The sequence below is a fragment of the Acipenser ruthenus genome, chromosome 2, assembly GCF_902713425.1.
Source record: "Acipenser ruthenus chromosome 2, fAciRut3.2 maternal haplotype, whole genome shotgun sequence".
NCBI lineage: Eukaryota > Metazoa > Chordata > Actinopteri > Acipenseriformes > Acipenseridae > Acipenser > Acipenser ruthenus.
This window is the reverse complement of record NC_081190.1, coordinates 47,878,113-47,900,560: the sequence shown is the minus strand read 5'-3', so window position 1 is coordinate 47,900,560 and position 22,448 is coordinate 47,878,113. Positions and strand designations below refer to the sequence as shown.

At 40.1% G+C, this 22,448-nt stretch overlaps 1 protein-coding gene across 1 annotated transcript in view; it reads right to left on the bottom strand.

Moving 5' to 3' along the window:
• zgc:195282 (uncharacterized protein LOC100192223 homolog) overlaps positions 1 to 19,267 on the bottom strand; it is a 64,352-nt gene extending 45,085 nt beyond the window's left edge. Inside the window, exons 1-2 of the mRNA XM_034014475.3 lie at positions 19,191 to 19,267; positions 561 to 655 (exon numbers count right to left, since the gene is read on the bottom strand). Coding sequence (XP_033870366.1) covers positions 561 to 655; positions 19,191 to 19,233 — 138 coding nt within the window. The 5' untranslated portion in view covers positions 19,234 to 19,267. The remainder of the gene's footprint in view (positions 1 to 560; positions 656 to 19,190) is intronic.
• Between the last annotated feature and the right edge of the window lie 3,181 nt (positions 19,268 to 22,448).

The following is a 22,448-nucleotide window of genomic DNA, read 5'->3' as shown; positions in this document are numbered from 1 at the left end:
TATCTACCTTATCCGCATGGCCTAATACTATTTATTTTATTCATGACCTTATTTTAAGTTTGGGAGCTACCACTCCCTAGAAATTGTATTTTAATTGTGTATTTATATTATGTTTATTTATGTATATTTATTTAAATATTTTTCTGTTTACTTTCTCATCCCCCATCTACCGTATTTGTTTCCACTCTGCCTGTTCTGTTGTGTTTTGTATTTTCTGTTGTAACTCAAATTATATTTTAGGAACCAAAAATGAAAAGGCAACTGAAAAGAGGTAGGTCTTAGGTTTATATATAAAGGTATGTTGTATTTATTGCACATATTGGTGTTTAATTATAGGTGAATTTTATTATGCGGCCCACCACCCAATGTCCCACCTGTTAAGTGGCCTTCCTTGAACAAAACATTGGGAACAGTATAGCCAACCAAAACTGTAAAAAAAAAAAAAAAAAAAAACTGTAGCTATTTTGCTTCATTAAAAATATGTTTCTGTGACCTGTTTGGTCAGTTAACGTTCTGTAATAGGATACATTTCATGTTATTCATGGATTTTATTTTCGTACCTCTGCATGGTTTCCTGGGCTGAGCTGGCTCTTGCATCTGAAGCACTTCAGGCATAGTGGATGGTAGTCTCTGCCAAGAGAGCGCTTCTTCTCACCTATGAAAAAAAAATATTAAATAGGTCTATCCTTCTGAAGAATATTGGCTTTTTGTAGAAGATGTGGACTTTGAGGTGAAGTGATAACAATGATGGCTACAGCCAGTGCAGGCTTTGCATCCTTACAGATACGATGTGAACCCCAATTTGTATCTCAGGTCATGGGGCATTTTAAAGTAGTGACGCTAACCTTGCCAGAAAGTTAAGGTATCAGGGTAGCATCAATTATTTATTCCAGAAAGAACTTTATCCCTCTTACAAGGGGGGGGGGGGGGGGGGCTTTGCCTGGATCTTATCTCTTATTTATTATTCCCTCAAATAAATAAAATACTTCAAGCTTCAAGCCACACAGGCTTTACAAATCCTATTGGCTGTTTTTCACTCAGCACTATTACGCTCTCATTTCAGTTAATTTGCATATCCCAGTCTGGTTACAGCAGTGAAGATATCCTGTGATACATAAATCAAGATAGGTGACTTGATATATTCAGTGAACTGTAGGAAGTTGATACAGTTCCCCTCTAGCCACACGGACACCTGTCTTTAACAGTGTCTTCTTTTTTTTTGCAAAAAAATATATATGTATATATAAAAATATATATGTCCCTGACCACATTCCGGCGCATCCTTAAGACTCACCTCTTCAAAGAGCACCTGTAGAACTCCTCTGTTTGTATCCTGGGACACTATCACCCTTCATGTAAATGTGCTTTATTTTGCTCTTATCAGCCCCTATTTTACTGCATTTAATCCTGTACTTCAGAATACTGTAATCTGCCAAGTTTTTAACCTGTAGTACTTTGTATTTAATCACATCCTGATGTAACTATCACTATTTAATCATATCCTGATGTAACTATCACTATTACCTGCTGTATTATTGAATTGTGGGTTGTCAAACTTGTACTTTACTTGAACAAAAGTTATTGTATTTCTTGCTCTTATTGTATTACTTGTATTGTAACGCTTGAAATGTTTTTGCTTACGATTGTAAGTCGCCCTGGATAAGGGCGTCTGCTAAGAAATAAATAATAATAATAATAATATGTTAATGCAGCAGTTAGGGTTGAACTAATTGCCACAAAAGCAAGGAAATGTGACGTTAGGGTTTTTAACACTAACATGCCATTCCCACCCTCACACAAGCAGCCAAAGGAACCAGACAACACAAGCAACCGCAGACTGCCGTCATCAAGTAAGACATAGAACATGAAACTCTTTCCAGATGACGCAAGAGACATCCATCATCATGGTCCACCGGTGCTGTAGCAATGGATATACATGTACACTTACTACTTCAGACTGCAGAACCATATAAAAAAAATCTATCCTGTTACCCATAACACTTTTCTTAATATGAGACCATTTCAAAATGTAAAGGATTTAACTGATGAAAAGAATGAACAAGTAAAGCTAGACAATCAGGCCAGTGCTTTTAATCTAGAAACAGGTATATATTCACCACACATGCTTTCAAGCACTTTATTACTTGTTATATATAATCTTGTAATAATTGCGTCAAAACGTATAGCTTTGTAATAAAAAATATTCTTACCTCAGAGAACCTCCCCACCCTGAGAGCTTGAGCAGTATTTTTTTTTTTAATCTGCACGCGACAGAATGTTCTAAAGTGAATACTGCAGTATTGTCGCAATAATTTCAAAAACGTAGAAAATGTAATAACCATATCAAAATTCTTACTGTAGTGTGTAAGATACATTTCACTAAAAAAAGTATGTTTGTACGCAAAATAATTTGTATTGCTTGTGTGACTGCTCATACTGCATACACCTATGTGATTTTACATGACAAAATATTGAAATACACCTAAAAGCTTAGTAAAGCACACATACTAATTAAAAAAAAAAAAAAAAAAAAAAACATTCTCCACACTAACCATTTTTAGCACTGTGAAAAACATTAAATGGGGGGCTTAACGTGATTATATACTGTGTATGTTAATAATACAAATAATAATAATTAGGGCTGTCAAATGATTAAAAAAAATTATTGCAATGAATCTCATGATTAAAGAAATTAATCGCGTGATTAAATCACATTTTTAAAACAACTAGAATAAAAATGTTAATATCAGAATATTCAAAGATAAACAGCAACACTGTCTCAAATTAAGATTTGTTTAAAAAAAGACAAAGCAATCAGGTCAATCCATATTTGTTTATTAATGAGTTTGTAAACCCCTTTTATTGGAACTTCAATTTTCATAAGCTTAAATTAATTGTACAGTATGTTTTTAAACATGTTCCTTCACTTGCAGTGAAAATCAAAGCTATATATATATATATTTTTGAAATACAAAATTAAAGAGCCCAAATTAAATTGTTATATTCAAAATGTGTTAAGTTTTGGCTTTTCTGCAATATTTAAATTAATAAAATACAAAAAAAAACCTTATAGGCAATCTGTTCAATCGGCTTTCTTCCTACCCAGCCAGTTGCTGAGGCAGAACAGCCTATTGCCATTTTCAGGTGATAATGCTGCTCTTTTCTTCCGTACAACATTGCCTGAGAGTGAGAAAAGCCTTTCGCAGGGTACCGTGGTTGCCGGTGTTGCCAAGTATTTTTGAGCCAGTTTAGACAAACTCGTGCGCACCGGCATGTTTTGACCTCCACTTCAATGGGCATTCTTCCATGCTTATACTGGGTTCAGCTTTGTAACGATCCAAAGCAGTGCTGATTGAAGAGCTGTCATCGTCATCATCGGAGTCAGATGTTATTAGAAGTAGATGCATCTTCTTCTTCGACGGCTCACATTCTGTGGTTTGTGTAACAGGCTGCTCCACGATTAATGACAAAACCGCAGCAACTGTCTCCCACACCTCACCCCTTTCAGATTTTGGAAGGCACTTCAGGTCCTTGAACCTTGGGTCGAGTGCTGTAGCCAATTTTAGCCATTCGACATTTCCACTTTCCTTGAGTTTATTTAGGTCTGCAGTGAATGACGTCTTGAACCGTGCAACATATGCTGGGTCATCATCCGAGACTGACATAATGTGACATAAATGACAGCGCAGGCAGAACCACAGAACAAGACACGTAATGTTCTCCTCCCAAAAGCTCAGTCACATACCTGCAATGTACCATATAGAGCAAAACATTAGTTATTTAATACAAGTTAGACCGATGCTAATATAAATCGAACGTACAGTTGATTGTGATCATGTATTTAATCTGTTACTGCTTGTACATAACACAACAAAATAGGACAATTTCTGTCCGATCCTCATTCGCTAGTAACGTAGCGTTAGCTAAATATTGTCCTACCTGCAGGGTTCTAGTAGTGCCTCAAGCTTTTGAAGTTTGCCCAGTTCACCAGCAGTTAGCATTGCCAGATTGTGTTTTTGAAGAGTTAATGCGGCACTGATGGCGGTGTGGTTTCTCAGCAGTCGCCGAACCATTTCTAATGTGGAGTTCCAACTTGTAGAAACATCTTGCAGAGGTTCTTGTTTTTGCCCTCTTGAGGCTTGTTCTTTTTTCAGTTCTGCGCTGTTTGCCGGACTGTGTTTGAAATGGCCAACTATTTTTCTGCATTTTGCTAGTGCTACATCAAATCCGCCGCCATTTAGTGCCACCAAAACTGATTTGCAGGCTGGTGTTCAAATGGCATAAGTCTGGCTGCTGCTATCCTATTACATGCACTGTCCGTTCCAATTGTTGTAACCTTGTCATGTATTCCCCACTCCTTTGTGACATCCAAGAAAAGCTCGGCACAATTTTCAGAGAAGTGCCTTTCTTCAGTGTGCGTCACGGTTAAAGCAAATGATTGCAATGTCCATGAGGCATCCAAGTAATGCCCAGTGACTCCAAGAGAGCTATGGTTGCTCACCGATGTCCAGTGATCCCCAGTAAGGGCAACCACTGTTGCTTTTTTCAGTTCTTCCATTTTCACAGTCTTCTCGTTTTCATGAAGGTCGTGTATTCGTGATGCAGTTGTGCCTCGGGAAGGTAAGGTATATGTCTGACAGGATGATGCTATTTGAATAACATCTCTTAAACCTAGGTCGTTCACAATGTTGAGTGGCCTGCAATCGGTAGCTATCCACTTAGCAATAGCCAAAGTTAAATTGTCGTATTTTGCGGTATTCATGGGTTTGCAGCGACTCTCGTATTCTAATATTGTGCTTTGACTAAATTAACCAGTTTTGGAAGAACTGTCGCTGTCCGCCTGGTTGCCAGTATAAGCATGCTTGGCACAAATGTGGTACTGGAGACTTGACGTACTGCGATGGTATTAGAATTCCGCCTGACAGTAGTTGCAAGTAACTTTCTTTTTATTGAAAGACCCATCGGGAAGTTTTTTAAAACTAAACTGCCCATTCAAAAGTCCTGCACTCTGACTGCTTTCGGCCATTAATAAATTACTATTTTCACTTCAGTTAGGGCTAGCTAGAGCAAGAATATAGCTGTGTGGTTGTTGCATACAAGCTCTCAAACTGCTCTGAGCAAAATATCTACGGCATGCTAAGAGGTTCAAAACATTGATCTAAAATGAACTGTAATTGTGAGATTAACGGCGTTAAAAAAGTAACGCTTCAATTGATTTTATATTACTCGCATGCGTTAACGCGTTAACTTTGACAGCCCTAATAATAATATAATCTTTTAGAATAGCATTGCTGAGTACTAGGCTAGCTTTTCCCAGTGGGTTTGAATTAAATTTAAGCACATTTAGCCACGTTAAGCGTTTTTAATTTCACAATAAGCATTTTAGGATGTCCGATTTGTAATTTCTGATACGATTTTTTTACTTCAAATAGTAAAACATGTCAAAAATATTTGTTTGGATATTTTATTATTATTTGTTTATTTAGCAGACGCCTTTATCCAAGGCAACTTACAGAGACTCGGGTGTGTGAACTATGCTTCAGCTGCAGAGTCACTTACAATTACGTCTCACCCGAAAGATGGAGCACAAGGAGGTTAAGTGACTTGCTCAGGGTCACACAATGAGTCAGTGGCTGAACCGGGATTTGAACCGGGGACCTTCTGGTTACAAGCCCTTTTCTTTAACCACTGAACCACACAGCCTCCTTGATATTTGCCCCAACGCTAAAATATAATGACTGTTACATTTTTTAAAATATATTTTGGGGGACTCCCGAGTGGCGCATCCAGTAAAGGCCAGGGCTCACCGCGCACCAGCGACCCCTGTAGTCTGGCCAGGCGTCTGCGTGCTTGCCTGTAAACTGCATTGTCCTCCGACGCTGTAGCTCTTGGGTGGCTGTATGGTGAGTACGCAGTGTGAAAAAAAGCAGTCGGCTGACGGCACACGCTTCGGAGGAGAGGTGGTTTCAATTTTACCAGAACCTAAGAAAAGTAAAACTGACCCTGACGTCTTCCTCGCTCAACTCAAGTTCTGCGCTGCAGGCAAACACGTAGGGATGTTCCCATTAAGACACTCAGTTTAAAAAATATCTTTGATCTTGTTCTTGTCTTTCATCTACACCATCTTTAAAATAGTCATTGGAAATATTGAAAATCCTATAGCTTCTCATAGCTTCTCTCATCTCCTTATATCTAACACATTCAACCATCCGATGCTCTACTGTTTCCTTTACACTACATTCCATACATAACCCATTCTCATGCACTGCAATCCTACAAGTGTTCTTTAAGTGCTGAATGCCTTATAAGAAGCATTATTAATGCTACCTCCTCATTTGTATTCCATGCATACCACCCGTCCCTAATTTTAACCTTACTTTGACCCTTATAAAACTTCCTACCCTTTTTCTTTATCCATATATTCTGCCATTCATTAATAATCTGTTTATCAATTATTTTATAATATTCACTTAATCCATATTCCACATCCATATCCACTTCTTCTTCACTGGTATTTTAGCTAACATATCCATCCTCTCATTACCATCTATTCCTATATGAGCCGGAACCCATACTAAAATTACATACAAACCTAAAATACAGCATGCCGAAAATAAAAACATTATTTCCTGCACTAAATCTCTTCTATCACCCTCCCCTCCATTTTTAATTGCCTGTAAACCTGATAAGGAATCTGAAAAGATTACTGCTCTGTTCACCTTGACATCTACAATCCATTGCAATGCCAATATAATCCCTATCAATTCTGCTGTCATAATTGACACATCATCTGTAATACGTAAATGCTTTCCCACCTCAAATTCTGGTACATAAGATGCTGCAACCCTGCTATTATCTGTATTTTTTGACCCATCTGTAAAGATTTTACTGTAATTCTCACGATCATTATTTATCCAACTCAATGCCTGTTTACAAAATTAATCTTTGTCCTTTCTGCTACGCTTTTGAAAGTAACAACAACACTTATCAAGACATTTTGCATGCATTCTGGGTGCTGTAGTTTAAACTGGAGAGCGTGTGATAGCATTGTTTACAGGCACCCCAGAACTATATATCCCAGAGTGTTCTGACCTGCAGGGTGAGATTCCTTGCTAAGAGGATTTAATAAAGTTCCAGATGCCAGGCTGTAACAGGGCGAGCAGCCCTGTACATTGATTTGATTATTTTATTTTAGAACGGGGTCCCCTTCCGCCCCTGTGTTATTTTGTATTGTTTATTTGTTTTATTGTATTTATATGACAGCGAGCGCCGCGGGGCTTGTTATTGTTTTGTATTTTGACGGCGTAGCCGATTGTTTTGTTTAGCGTGGCTGGGTAGCCCCATCCACAGCACTTTTTAATAAACTCGTGCAGATTGTGGCCGAGGGGTAATAGGATAATTACTAGGCAGTTGAACCCCTCGGCCACGGTATATAAGCTTGCAGCTCTCTGTGCTCGGGGTGGGTGTTAGAGAGGAGAGAGCGAGCAGAGAGACGGAAATAGAAAAGAAAACCTAAGGATCGCGTTGTTTGTGTTCGTGATTATTTTTGTTTACCCTTTTATTTTGCTCTGTGAGCACAGTGTTTTTGTTTGAACATTTTATTTTATTTTTGTTATTTAAAAATAAAAAGACGAGCCGAGCCTTTCTTACTTTAACTGCAGTCCCTGGTGTCAGTTTATTTTTCCTTCCTGCTTCTGGCCTGACGTCAGACCACTCATCCAGCCTGTCACACAGGCGTTTATTTTATTTTTTTTAATTATAACTCATGAATTGTTTAATATTTTTTCACTAAACCTTCGAAAGGCCCTACCTCAGAAATTCAGCGCTGTGTAGTCTGTACATGACAGCAAAAAACTGCAAAAAAAAAAACCATTAAGTATTGGGCAACATGTGGGAACTTTTACTAAAAAACAGGTGCCTTCGTGAAACCCTCCACACTTTTACAGCATTGCAAGTCAATGGAAACATGCAAATCTGTGGGCAACTCTGACAAACCCTGCCAAAATTATTAAAGTGCAAAGTTAGGGGTTTACCATTGAGAACCCAACTCAACCCTAACTACCGCACCACAATAATATATATGCACTGTGTTTACTTTTCTTTGTAAACAGCTGAAGAAGGGCTTTTGCTCGAAACGTCATGAAAATAAGATTTTTTAATCTTTTTGTGTACATTTAAGAACCTTTTCTTTCATATGCCTTCAATTTTGTACACTGCAGTTTTATATATATTATTTATTATTATTTATTTCTTAGCAGACACCCTCATCCAGGGCGACTTACAGGTAGTAAACAAAAATACATTTCAATACCTGCCCAATATAAATCTGACTAACTCTGGCCCTTAAAATCAGAGTGAAGTTGTCAGCACACAGGTTCTAGAGGCACATCATGCCACGAACAAAAAAAGTTGATGCCTATCCTTCTGGAAAGGGTTACAAAGCCATTTCTAAGGCTCTGGGGCTCCACCGAACCACAGTCAGAGCCATATTATCCAAATGGAGAAGGTTTGGGACAGTCCTGCCAAAATCTCTCCAAGAGCAAGGTGTAAAATTGTCCAGGAAGTCACAAAGAACCCTAGAACAACATCCAGGGATCTGCAGGCCTCTCTCGCCTCGGCTAAGGTCAGTGTTCATGACTCCACCATCAGAAAGACACTGGGCAAAAAATGGGATTAATGGCAGAGTAGCAAGGCGGAAACCATTGCTCACTAAGAACATGAATGCTCGTCTGAAGTTTGCCAAAAAACACCTGGATGATCCTCAAGAGTTTTGGAACAATGTTCTATGGACAGATGAGTCAAAAGTGGAACTTTTTTGGCCGACATGGCCCCCGCTATGTCTGGCGAAAACCAAACACTACATTCCACAGTAAGAACCTCATACCAACAGTCAAGCATGGTGGTGGTAGTGTCATGGTTTGGGGATGCTTTGCTGCATCAGGACCTGGACGCCTTGCCATCAGTGAAGGAACCATGAATTCTGCTCTGTATCGGAGAATTCTACAGGAGAATGTCAGGCCATCCGTCCGTGAGCTGAAGCTGAAGCGCAGCTGGGTCATGCAGCAAGACAATGATCCGAAACACACGAGCAAGTCTACATCAGAATGGTTGAAGAACAAAAAATTAAAAGTTTTGGAATGTCCTAGTCAAAGTCCAGACCTAAACCCCATTGAGATGTTGTGGCAGGACCTGAAACGAGCAGTTCATGCTCGAAAACCCACAAATGTCACTGAGTTGAAGCAGTTCTGCATGGAGGAGTGGGCCAAAATTCCTCCACGGCGCTGTGAGAGACTAATCAATAACTACAGGAAGCGTTTGGTTGCAGTTATTGCTGCTAAAGGTGGCGTAACCAGTTATTGAGTCTATGGGGGCGATTACTTTTTCACACGGGGGCATTGGGTGTTGCATAACTTTCTTTAATAAATAAATGAAATATGTATCCATTTTTTGTGTTATTTGTTCATTCAGGGTCCCATTTATCTAATATTAGGTTTTGGTTGAAGATCTGATAACATTCAGTGTCAAAAAAATGCAAAAATGCAGAAAATCAGACGGGGCAAATACTTTTTCACGGCACTGTGATAGAGATTATATACTGTGTATATATATATACATATATATATATATAATCAGTGCCTATAGTAAGTATTCACCCCCCTTGGACGTTTTCAGAGTTTTGTTGTGTTACAACCTGAAATCTTGATGTATTTAAATGGGATTTTTTTCCTTTGATTTATACAATCTACTCAACACTTTGAAGAGGTGTGGCAAAGTGGCTGCTGATTAAGACCGGATGCAGAGGTGATGCAGTGCAGAAACAATCACAAGTGAAAACTGTAATCCAGTTTGGAAAATGTTCTTTTTATTTTAACAGAAATCCTGGTCTGGCGACCAAACAATAAGCTCAGGAGGAAAATAACGATTTGTAAACAAAACAAATAATAACACGTTATCCGCTCCCACAATACTACTAACACAAATCACCAGTCCGGGTGCGTGCAGTAGTGCTCAAGGTGGGTGATAACAAATAACAGTGACTGTGGTGTAGTGTTGCTCCAGGTAGTGCTGGCCCAAGGCGACAGCTCCGGAGACGTGTTAGCCGTCTAGTGAATTTACAAACAAAAAAAAGTCATTATTAATAAAACAATTAACAAACAATAAAACAATTAAATTAAACCAAAGCAAACTAACAAAAAGGTGCCTGCGCACATATACTACACAGGGAGGATTTTAACCCCCCTCCCTGCTATCTTACAATATATATATATATATATATATATATATATATAATTGTAAGATAGCAGGTTGTGAGAGACAGCAGGGAGGGGGTTGAAACCTCCCTGCGAGAGAAACATACATGGTTGCTTTATTGTTTCATTTAATTTTCTAATTGATTTGTTAATTGTATTATTGTTTAGTTTAACTGTTTTATTATTTTAATTATCCCCGGCACCTGGGAAGTAATTGATAATTGGAACCAGGTGCAGGGTTTAAAAGGAGAGCAGGCAGTCTGCTCGGGGCTGCTGAGTAGAAGGAGGCAGAAGAGGTGCTCTGTCTCCGAGTAGCCAGAGTTAAAAAGTAAGTGCGGTGTCAAACCGGTGGGTTTTTTGTAAGGACGGGAAAACAGCTTAGCTGTCCCGTGGTAGACAGGGTGTTCCTGAAAGTTGAGTTAGTGCTCCAAAAGAGCTAGGTGTTTATTTTGATTTTGTATTTGTTTTATTTTGTGTTCATTAAAAAAATAGCGCAACCGCGCAAGAAAATCCATTTCAGTGTCCTGGGTCGTATTTTTAAAGGGGCAACGAACCCGAGTGAGTGCCGCTCGTTTACATTTGGTGTCAGAGAGTGTGGGCGCCCCTAAGACCCAGAAGATGGATTTGTTGTACCTTATCGAGCAGATCACTCGGAATGCCGTTGCTCAGGGAGAGCAACTTAAGAGATGGGAGAGAGAGATGGGGTTGGCTCCATTGAAGAGAAGGGAGCCAACAGAATTGGAGCTGCTGCTCCAAGAATGGGAGCAGGCTAGCTGAGCTCCGCAGCCTCCCGAGCCAGAGGGGGAGGAGTCGCCGCTGCCAGAGCCCAGAGGGGAGGAGCTGCCGCTTCCGGAGCCCAGGGAGGAGGTGAAAAGCATACCTCCACCACAGCCCCGACCACCACCCCTACGGTCCAGTCCGGCGTCGCTGCGTCCAGTCCCTCACCCCTTGCTCCTGGACACCCTGTCGGTTAGCCTGGACCTCCTGTCACTAGACCTGGAGCCCAGGAGTCGGCAGAATCGGGCACAGTTCTCCACCTGGCCCCCTGCTCCGCTCCTCCCGGACACTAAGACGTCGCTGCGCTGCTCCCAGACGTCGCTTACGCTCCCCCTGGTCACTGCTTCGCTTCCCCTTGGTGACCGGACGTCGCTACACTGGGTCCCAGCTGCAGACCTCTGCCCGCTGCTGCAGCCTCCAGTGCCCCGGTTGTCGTTCCAGTCGCCCCTGTCAAACCGTTGGGGTCCCTCGTCGCCGGTGCACGGTCCCTACCTGGCTGGGCCGGAACGTGGACCGATCCACCCTCGAGTTCGCCCGTGGAAGAGGGCGAAAATTGACATTTGTGGACTCGAGGGTGGGTGGTTGTGTTTTAGGGGAGGAGGTGGCCGTAAAGACAAGGGGGGGATGTGTAAGATAGCAGGTTGTGAGAGACAGCAGTAGCCAGAGTTAAAAAGTAAGTGCGGTGTCAAACCGGTGGGTTTTTTGTAAGGACGGGAAAACAGCTTAGCTGTCCCGTGGTAGACAGGGTGTTCCTGAAAGTTGAGTTAGTGCTCCAAAAGAGCTAGGTGTTTATTTTGATTTTGTATTTGTTTTATTTTGTGTTCATTAAAAAAATAGCGCAACCGCGCAAGAAAATCCATTTCAGTGTCCTGGGTCGTATTTTTAAAGGGGCAACGAACCCGAGTGAGTGCCGCTCGTTTACAATATATATATATATATATATACAGTATATATATATATATATATACAGTGCCTTGCGAAAGTATTCGGCCCCCTTGAACTTCGTTCCACTTCATGATTGTGTCCCACTTGTTGTTGATTCTTCACAAAAAATTACAGTTTCATATCTTTATGTTTGAAGCCTGAAATGTGGCAAAAGGTCGCAAAGTTCAAGGGGGCCGAATACTTTCGCAAGGCACTGTATATAGATCAGTGCCCTCCATAAGTATTGGGACAGAAGTCAAAATTGCTATTTTGCTGTACACTCAAGCAATATAAAAATACGAGTAAAAGATTAATATGAGGCAAAAAGGCATACATGTTTTGCCAACAAAGAATAATTTTAGAGTTCCATCCCCCCATTTTTGTGAGTATAAGTATTGGGACAATTCAACTTGAAGCAAATATAAAAAGTATAAAAGCTAGTTGCGTTGGCAGTGTGTTTTGGGTCATTGTCCTGTTGCATTGTGAAGCGCCGCCCAATGAGTCTGGTGGCATTTTCTTGTACATTGGTAGCCAAGATGCTTCTGTACACTTCTGGAGTCATTCTGCTGCTGCCATCATTCGTTACATCATCAATAAAGATGAGTGAGACCGTTCCAGAGGCAGCCATGCATGCCCGTGCCATGACACTACCTCCACCATGCTTCACAGATGAGGTGGTATGCTTTGGATCATCTGCAGACTTTGATAAAGGTTAATCTTCGTCTCATCTGTCCATAAAACTCTGTTCCAAAACTCTACTGGCTCATCTCTGTACTTCTTAGCAAATTCTAACATTGCCTTTCGTTTTTGATGCTGATCAGAGGTTTGCATCTCGCAGTGTAGCCTTTGTAATTCTGCTGCCGAAGTCTTCTGCGAACAGTAGATTGTGACACTTTCACCCCAGCATTCTGGAGGTTGTTGGTGATTTCACTGACACTTATTTTAGGGTTGTTATTCACAGCTCTGGTCATTTTTCTGTCATCAACTGCTGTTGTTTTTCTTTGCCAACCTGGTCGTTGCCGATTGCTGAAGACACCAGTGGTTTTCTTCTTTTTCAGGACATTACAAACTGTTGATTTGGCTATGCCCAACTTTTGTGCTATGGTTCTAATTGAGTTCCTCTTTTCTTTTAGCATCCAAATCGCTTGCTTTTCTTTCATAGACAGCTCCCTAGTCTTCATGTTGGATTATGTCTACTGACACCAAACACAAACTCCAAAGGCAAACGCAAAGGATAGAACTGAGACTACACATTCACAGCTCTTGTATGTGTGAACAATCAATGCAACAGGAAAACCTGATCAATTAGAAACACCTGTGAGCCAAATGTCCCAATACTTATGCTCACATAAAATGGGATGGAACTCTGAAAGTGCTTTTATTCTTAGTTGGTAAAACATGTATGTGTTGAAACAGCCAGAAATAAAAGGTGACATTCTGTACTTTTGCCTCATATTCATCTTTTAATCGTATTTTCATATTGCTTGAATGTACAGCAAAAATAGCAATTTTGACTTCACTGTCCCAATACTTATGGAGGACACTATATATATATATATATATATATATATATATATATATATATATATATATATATATATATATATATATATAATTCTGTTAAATACAATGAGAAACCAGTTTTAGCAGGAGCAGTGTACACAGTGTACACCCTAATAAATATACAGATCAGATACAGTACTCTATTGCACTGCCATTAACTGCATCTGGACTGGGGCCAGTTTTTCGGAACACGATAACTCTATTCACAGTACCTACATAATGAGTGATCTTCACATTTATATGAATGGCAAGCACATTATTTAGGTAGTGGGATACAAAGTCTCAAATGAGGGAAAGAATTTAACGACTGTACTCAATCTGTTACATTGTAAATATGCAAATTACTGGAGACACTAATACTGTTTTCAGACATTAATTAACGGTACTATTGGTGGATTAACCAATCACAGCCAAGTGCTGACATCATGTGCTTGCCAGAAAAAAATCATGAATTAAACTGTTGTCTACAGAGGTGTCCAAGCATCCTGAAGTGTTTGATCCTTCCTGTATTCCTTACAAGGATGCTGAGATGAAGGCAAACATTTGGGAAGCCATAGGAGCAACTAATGGACAGGCAGGTCAGTATTTTATTAATTGCTCCTGATAAACATCCTTCCTGTAGCCTATATAGTAAACGGTAAACATAAATCGATATTCCCTCACAGTATCAAATTCTACTGTTATCACTTTTTACCTTTTTGTCATTTTTGTAGTTCACTAATATTTTTTACTAAATAACTGGCTGAGACGGTAAAAATATTTTTTTATCACATCAGTGATAGTAAGCTGCTTGACAGAAAAACAACTTTGATAAACAAACCTGTGATTTTATTTAGTAGATTATATGACGGTTACTACAACTATGGCCAAATGTTTTGCTTCACCCTATAGAATTACCTTTATTTTGCTTCATAAATTTGAAGGAAACCTGCTGAATAATGTTACGTTAACATATTGAATTACATGTTGCGTTGTAATTTTCCATATACTAAATGAAAAATTGACAAAATGTGAAAATTGTGACATTTCGAAATCTAACGTGAAATCCTGTACTACTATTGTGGCTTCTGGTATATTTTTGTGATATCATTTTGTAGCACTCACTACAGTTCAGGGGCTATGCACATACGGGGCTAAAGCCAGCTCAGGTCCGAGTTGTAAGTCAGGCTGGAACACACATATATTGCTAGACCAGGTACCGGGCTGGAGTGATGGGGTCAGCAGAGGTGCTCTGTAGCACAGGGCGAGGACAGATGGCTAGTGGCGGGTAAGGCAGCGACGGAGAGGTGCAGGGGAGGGCCCGTCTGGGGGCGTCTCATGGTCCCCTGACGCGGTGGGGTGATCCGGTGGGGCCTGGGCCCAGGGGCGATGTGGTCGTGGGTGGCAATGCTCCCATAGCACAAGTTGAGCAGGGTCTCCACTCGCTGTAGGAAGTCCAGCCCGAGAATGCAGGGGTCTTGTACACCAGCCACCCAGACTTTGTGGTGCTTGGTCACTTCCCAGTGACCATCTTCCCGGAACTCTTTCAATGTGGACCGGGGTGTGCATAAAGGTGCTGTCTTCGGTGCACGCAACTACTGTCTCATCGAGGGGCTGGAAGGCATCCATGGTGGGGCTGAGTCACGGGCCATATCCCATTTCCCACCAGCCCTGGCAGAGGCATCTCTTTGGGCTCTAGGTAGCAGCAATTGGCCATAAGGTGCACTGGCTGACCGCATCTCCAACACACTTTCTCCCTCACTCGTGCTCTGCTGGGGGCGGCAGCTCTCTCTCTTGGCAGGGGGTCGTGTTCATATTCACAGCCTGGGGTTTCTTCAGGGGTGTTGCTGGCCGAGTGAATGGGTCCGGTTGTCGTGTGACATGGGGGTGGCTCTTCATCATGTAGCATAGGCTTGATCGTTATCGCCTGGTTTACTTCCTCATCCAAGGTGCAGGGGCCAGCGAGGCAGACCTTATGGTGCAGATGCAGCGGCAATCCGCTGGCTGAAGCTGTCAGGCTCATCACTATAGGCTTGTCTTGCCAGGCGGGCGATGTCAGCAGCTAGGACACCCAGCCTCTCCCGATGCTTTCCCCCAGCTTTGGAGCTGGCCTTGTGGGCCTAGGTAGGATTTACTGTCCCTGAAGTGCAGCTTCAAAGCTGTCATGACTGCAGCGCAGTCGACCCTCACGTCCCAGCCCAGGTCCAATAGCACTTTCGAGGCTAACCCCTATAGAGATTGGGTCAAGCAAGTAGCTTTCTTACAGTCTGTCCAGGCATATTCGGCGGTGAACATCTCAAACTGGGCCAGGAGGGCTTCCAGTGAAGAGGTTCTGTTGAACCGGGGCAGTTTCAGTGCCGGTCCGTGGGGTGGGACAGGCTTTCAGGTCGTTGCAGGTAGCAGCAGCAGCTCACTCTCTTCCGTGCTGCTCTGTGGTGTCCTCTTCCTCTCCATTGATGCAGGTTGTGTTCTCACTGCAGCTGTCGGGGTTAGCAGCTCCACTCTGGCAGGTGGCTGCTGGGGGCTTTTCAATTTGAGTTTCACTCACAGCCCACTGCTTCTCTGGTAGCGTCAGCCAGCTATGGAGTGGATGGCAAGGGGGATCTGGCCTCTTGCCGCTTGGTAAAGTGGTGCTGTGATCCGCCGCCTGGATCGCCATCTCTCTCGGCGCTCCAGAGAGCTTTAATAATCGGCGTTGCTTTTAACCAGGACAGCAACCGTTGTCTGCTCCCGACCAGTGCTTAGGTTCTGGGTATCCTCCCTCTCTCGGGTCCCGCTGTGTGTCTTCCGCTAGTTCCTTTCAAATCCCGCTTTACATCTGACACCAGTGTATCGGTGGACCATGTGCGTGGATTCCAACGGTGAAGGAAGAGGCAGACAACAGCGTGCAGTTCAAGCAGTCAGGACTGCTGTTTTTATCTTTTGCTCTTTTACAATGCTGTTTCTCGTGGATCACTCTTTTAGACTCCTTACTCACAACTCCTTGCTGGCTTTGAAATTGAAGAAGGGAACTATGAAAAAGACCTAGGAGTTTATGTTGACTCGGAAATGTCTTCATCTAGACAATGTGGGGAAGCTATAAAAAAGGACAACAAGATGCTTGGATATATTGTGAGAAGTGTTGAATTTAAATCAAGGGAAGTAATGTTAAAACTTTACAATGCATTAGTAAGACCTCACCTAGAATATTGTGTTCAGTTCTGGTCACCTCGTTACAAAAAGGATATTGCTGCTCTAGAAAGAGTGCAAAGAAGAGCAACCAGAATTTTCCTGGGTTTAAAAGGCATGGCGTATGCAAACAGGCTAAAAGAATTGAATCTATTCAGTCTTGAACAAAGAAGACTACGTAGTGATCTAATTCAAACATTCAAAATCCTAAAAAGTATACACAATGTTGACCCAGGGGACTTTTTTGACCTGAAAAAAGAAACAAGGACGAGGGGTCACAAATGGAGATTAGATAAAGGGTCATTCAGAACAGAAGATAGGAGGCACTTTTTTACACAGAGAATTGTGAGGGTCTGGAACCAACTCCCCAGTAATGTTGTTGAAGCTGACACCCTGGGATCCTTCAAGAAGCTGCTTGATGAGATTCTGGGATCAATAAGCTACAAACAACCAAACGAGCAAGATGGGCTGAATGGCCTCCTCTCGTTTGTAAACTTTTTTATTTTCTTTTGTTTTGCATTCTCTCATTCTCACTCATTGACCCATTCCTAGTACAATACCCCATTGGCCAAGCATACACCCCGCACCTCCCCATACGTGACACACCCACAACCTCACCACCACACAAGCTGACAGCAGGCTGTAGCAACCAGTGAAACAGACTCGCACGCACTCACTCACATGCCAGCGTGCATAACAGATAACACATTTTACACATTATTGTAAACAGCAAAGTCCCATCCCTTTCCCCAGTCCATTTCCTGCCCCACTGCTACAATACAGTTATTTTAACTGTGTTGCTACAGAGTCACTGAATTGAAGAAGAAAAAAAATATCCCGACTTTTCACTCTGGAAATCTGGTATCCCTTGAGACAAACAATGTTGTTCGTGACACGATTCAATTTGTATTAACAAGGTACCCAGAGGTGTGTGTTTTTTTTGTTTTGTTTTGTTTCCCCCCCCCCAATTTCAAATGTAAGGCAACTTTTAAATTGATAATTTATTACACATACTATTTTCTTTAAATTCATTGGCTCTTATTTAATTTTCCAAATTAGTATGTGTAATAATTAGAATTACAACACACACTAAATTAGAAAGTGTACTAAATAACACGCTTTTGACCCAGGTGGCCTTCCCGTTACTAACCTCCTCTGGCTTTTTACTTCATGAAGTCTGTCCATGATATGTGAATTGACTGTATAACAAGATTTACTGTATACCCCTATGTAACTTGCAAACCTTATGACAGCTTTTGCTCAACCCCGCCTCTCTATAGCTGAATGAACAAATACATATATGTTTTAAAAATACACAAACAATAAGAATGGCCTTTAACTGAAATTAATTAGCAATTTCACAATTACAAAAATGATATATTTTAAGCAGTAATACTGTGTTTTCTTGCAGGACCAGTGTTTAAGGTGTTACACGACAGGGCATTCTTTTAATCACGGTTCTTTGGTTTGAGGTAGTCTGAAGTAGTTTCAGCCAAGTCAGCTTCCTGTGATGCATTCTGTTCTACTCTTCTATACTTCCTGTTTGTCATCATCTATCTAAGATTTCAACACAAGCTAAGACTCATTACAAGCTGCTCCCCTTTGCATAATGATAAGGAATAGACATGTTAGGCACATTTTTTATATTTTTTTGCCTTATACTTTTTGTCTGCTCAGTCTTTAGTGAAATAGTCGACACACTGGCAGAATTCCTAAGTGTGTTTTGAAAGATGCCCTATATTCAGAGATCCAGTGTTTCCTGTCCAGTTTATATCTGGTTCAACTTGGACATATCATGCAATTCTGACTGAGGATGTACACAGTACCTCCTTGCTCTTTTTAACAGAGAGACAGTTTTTCTCCAGGGCAAATAACAAATTAAAAATAAACAAACAATGTGAATCTGAGGACAAAGTAATTTTGGCCCCTACTTCTTTTTTTTTTTTTAGTAAATTTGGCCCTACTTTTACAGTTTACTCCAGTCTTTAACTTTTTTTTATTCTATTCTATTGTTTGATTCTAATTTATTTCTCTTTTCAAAAACATTCAAATCGTCTGCAAAATGCCCCAGATGTCTCAATAGGTCAATGATAATGTTTGTCAAAAATGTAACGACTGTAGGTAGACTTGTTTCTTTTACCAACATGTGTGGCAACCAACAGACAAAAGCAATCCTCATTTAATGAATATACAGTCAAGTTTATGAAACCATTGCCCTAAGCTAGACATATTTATACATACCATTTTTTGTCTACCTACTGGTAATTCTTTAAAAACTTTAAGTGAAAAGTGTGGTCTCTTTCTATATTCTGTTGTTTATTGAAATAATCCAATGATTGCAATTTTCTGCACCGCTAAACTCTATGTTTACAGTATTTCAGAAACACTTATGTTAGATTAAGACAATAGGTAATTTTTTGGTGCTAAAATACATAAATAAACTAAATGATTACAAACTGTGGAAGGAAGACTTGAAAATGATCCAACATTTTGATGTATATCCAAAATTGACAAGAGAAGGGGACTTACCAAAGTAGACAGGTTTTCCACAGATGGGGCAGTAGGCAACCATTTTCAAAAACTGTCAGCTATCTGTGTATGCAAAGACCTGCTAACTGACAGGAAACCTGTTACCACTGGGATGTAGCTGACGCGTGTTTCTGTTGAACCAGGATGTGGTATGAGTACAGAAACAAAAGAGCCTTCCAATCTTGAACCTTTTCATTTTAAAAACTGAAATGTAACAGCAAAAATGTTTCATTACTTTTTTGGTTTTAGGATATTATGCAAGTAATAGTGCAAGATGATTCTCTTTTCATGGTGAGACATGCATGGCTTCTTAGTACCGATACTGGAGTGATACAAATGGCAGTTATAAGTGTATGTATTTACATGGAATTGCACTTCAGTAATTACCAGAATGTAGGTTATTCTCCCAGTAACATCTTCGTGTTTTAATAATATTTACCCTGTTAAGGGGGATGTTGTCTGTTTTTGTAATTTTCCAACTTATCTTTCTTTGCCAAGAATACTTGGAGTGTAATGTGCTTTTGCATGTGGGTAAGGGCACCAGTTCATTTAGAAAATATTATGTACCAATGTGGAGTTAATTGCATATGTATTTCACCACCACACAAGCTGACACAAATGTGATCTACTGTAATTTAAATGTGACCTGAGATGGATACACCTGTTAAATTGTATTTACTATATGATACAAATAAACTACTTTATTACAACCAGCTTTATTAAAAGTCTTGTTTTTGCTGTACATTGCTCTTGAATTATACTGTATAACATCTACCATCATCGGCTGTATAAGATGTATTGTACTAGTATATTCACCTGTCTTCATCTGCCTGGTTTTATAAGGTCTGCTGGTTCATACAATGCAAACTTTGGAGATGTTTTCTGAGGTTGAAGTTCACAAAGTAAAACACCCATACTGGAGATAAATTCTGAGGGGTCTTTAAAAAAAACAAAACAAAAAAACAGGAATAAGACAAGTTTCAGGATAGACACCTTTGTTTCCACAAGACGATACACCTTTTCAGTGTCCATTTGTAATATCCCCAAGCCACCCATCCCCAGGACGAGTATCCGCTAGCTAAGGGACTTTTGATTACAAAAAAAAGAAAAAATCAGCAACACCAGAGGAACAGATGGGATCTGCTCAGATTTCTGGGCTTTTTAAAGATAACATTTTGTATGATCGTAAGCCAGTGAATGCACAGAAACTCAATACTGAGTGCTACTCTCTCAATAATGGATCTGCAAAGAGCTACCATTATGCCTTATAGGGTGTGGTTCCGGCCAGAATACAAAGAACTGAGAGGTCTATCGAGCGTGCAGCACAATGTGGGACTGTGTGTCTGTGGAGCTGTTTATAGAATAGGGCTGACAGGGACTGTGTGGGAGATGTGATGTATAACACTAACACACTGAAAGAGAAGCTATTCACAGGCAAAAGGTGTAAAGGGTGCTGGGTTATCTGCTATAACAGACATTAAAATGAAAGTTCCTTTATAAATTACTTAATTAGATTTTTTACTGCCACTGAAATGAATTACAAGTGTCTACTGGTCTACATCTTTGTAATACCATTGTTACTGGTATGCCAAAATACACAAATGTTACTGCTGCAGTACTATCAAGGGCTCATACCTTGTATTGTAGTATGGAACCGCAGCAGACCACTGCATTTGTCAAGTCTATACCTACTGTACAGTACAATGTTTGTTTTACAAACAAATGCTCAAGGAACAGATTCTCAAAAACACCCATGACTGAGCATTGAGAGCGTGTTACAATGGGTAAATGGAAAAGTAGCAATTCATTGGATGCCTCCCTGTACTCTGCCAGTATCATTGACTCACCAGGGCTTTTCATAGGCTTATTTAACTCATTCAATGTCTAAACTTTTTCAGGATGTGAAGATTGAACAGAGTTTGGGATGAAATAATATTGCTTACATATTGCTTACATGGTTTTTATAATCATGGTCTGTGTGTTTCTGATTAATCAATACCTGAACATCTAACACATGATACAGCCTTCATCGACGGGCACTAATCGCTTAAATATTGAATTACACACCACTTTGTAGTTTTCCATATACCTGGACTGATAAAAATTGAAAAATGTTTCGAAATCTAACATGAAATACTGTACTACTATTATGGCTTCCGGAATTAGAATTTTACAATGATTACATTATGTTAAATAAAATATCTAAATTATGTTAATAGTTTTTCTTTATTTCTTTTTTTTAAATTATGTCTCAATCCTAAAATTCTAGGTGATGCAAAACTTTTAACCAACTGTAGACCATACAAATGAACAAGGAATGAGTAAATTTAACAATCCACCACTAATTTTATTAAAAATAAAGCCCCTGTTACTGGTATGTTTATTTGAAAATATTTATAATCTTCTAACTTGGTCTGAGAGGTAGAGGTGAATTGTGTGAGATCTTTTCACCTCTGATTTGAAACCAAAACGCTCTGGTTGTTTCAAATTAGACCAAGACATACACAAGCTTTGGTTTTGCTGACTTCAAGGATGTTGATAGGAGTGAATAACTTTTGTTGGTGGTGGAAGGTTGTGTCTTAATTCTATGAAATATAAGATAGACTTTTAATCCCATTTACAAGTGTATATGGCATCTCCCATGTTGATAGGAAATTGCTTACTGTATTTCTGTACCTTTGTTTTTTATCATTTACATTCATGATTTTCTCATACTGATAGAAATACCCTGAAAATGTTACCCAGACTGGTAATACATGGTAATCTCAGCTCTGCTGTCTCTTCCTGTTTTAGAGATATCATAATTTCCTGTCCACAAAGCAGCCAGCAATCAAAGCTTTTGTATGCTTTTATATATTATCATTCAGCTCACTTTTAACATGAAAGAAATTAATTCAGTTGTTAATGTGGGCAAACTAGGGCATGAGGAACAGTTCAATCCACTCCTGCAGCGGCATTCACACCATCTTTGTATCCTGTCCTCTATACACAGAAGCTAAGAGATTTGAAATATAAATCATTTGACAAGTGAAAATCCCTGTCAACAGACGTATAATGTTTATAATGCTAATTAGAGGTGAGCAAATGGTCTTTAAATGATTGGTTAGCCTTTGAATTAACTATTATGTCAGAGTTCTGGAATTGGTTCAAATACTTGCTACTTTCAAGCAAAGAGGGTTTCATCTATTTATTTATCTGTACATACAGTAGCAATACAGTAACATGTTAACAGACACTGGAGACACAGCACAAGAGTGT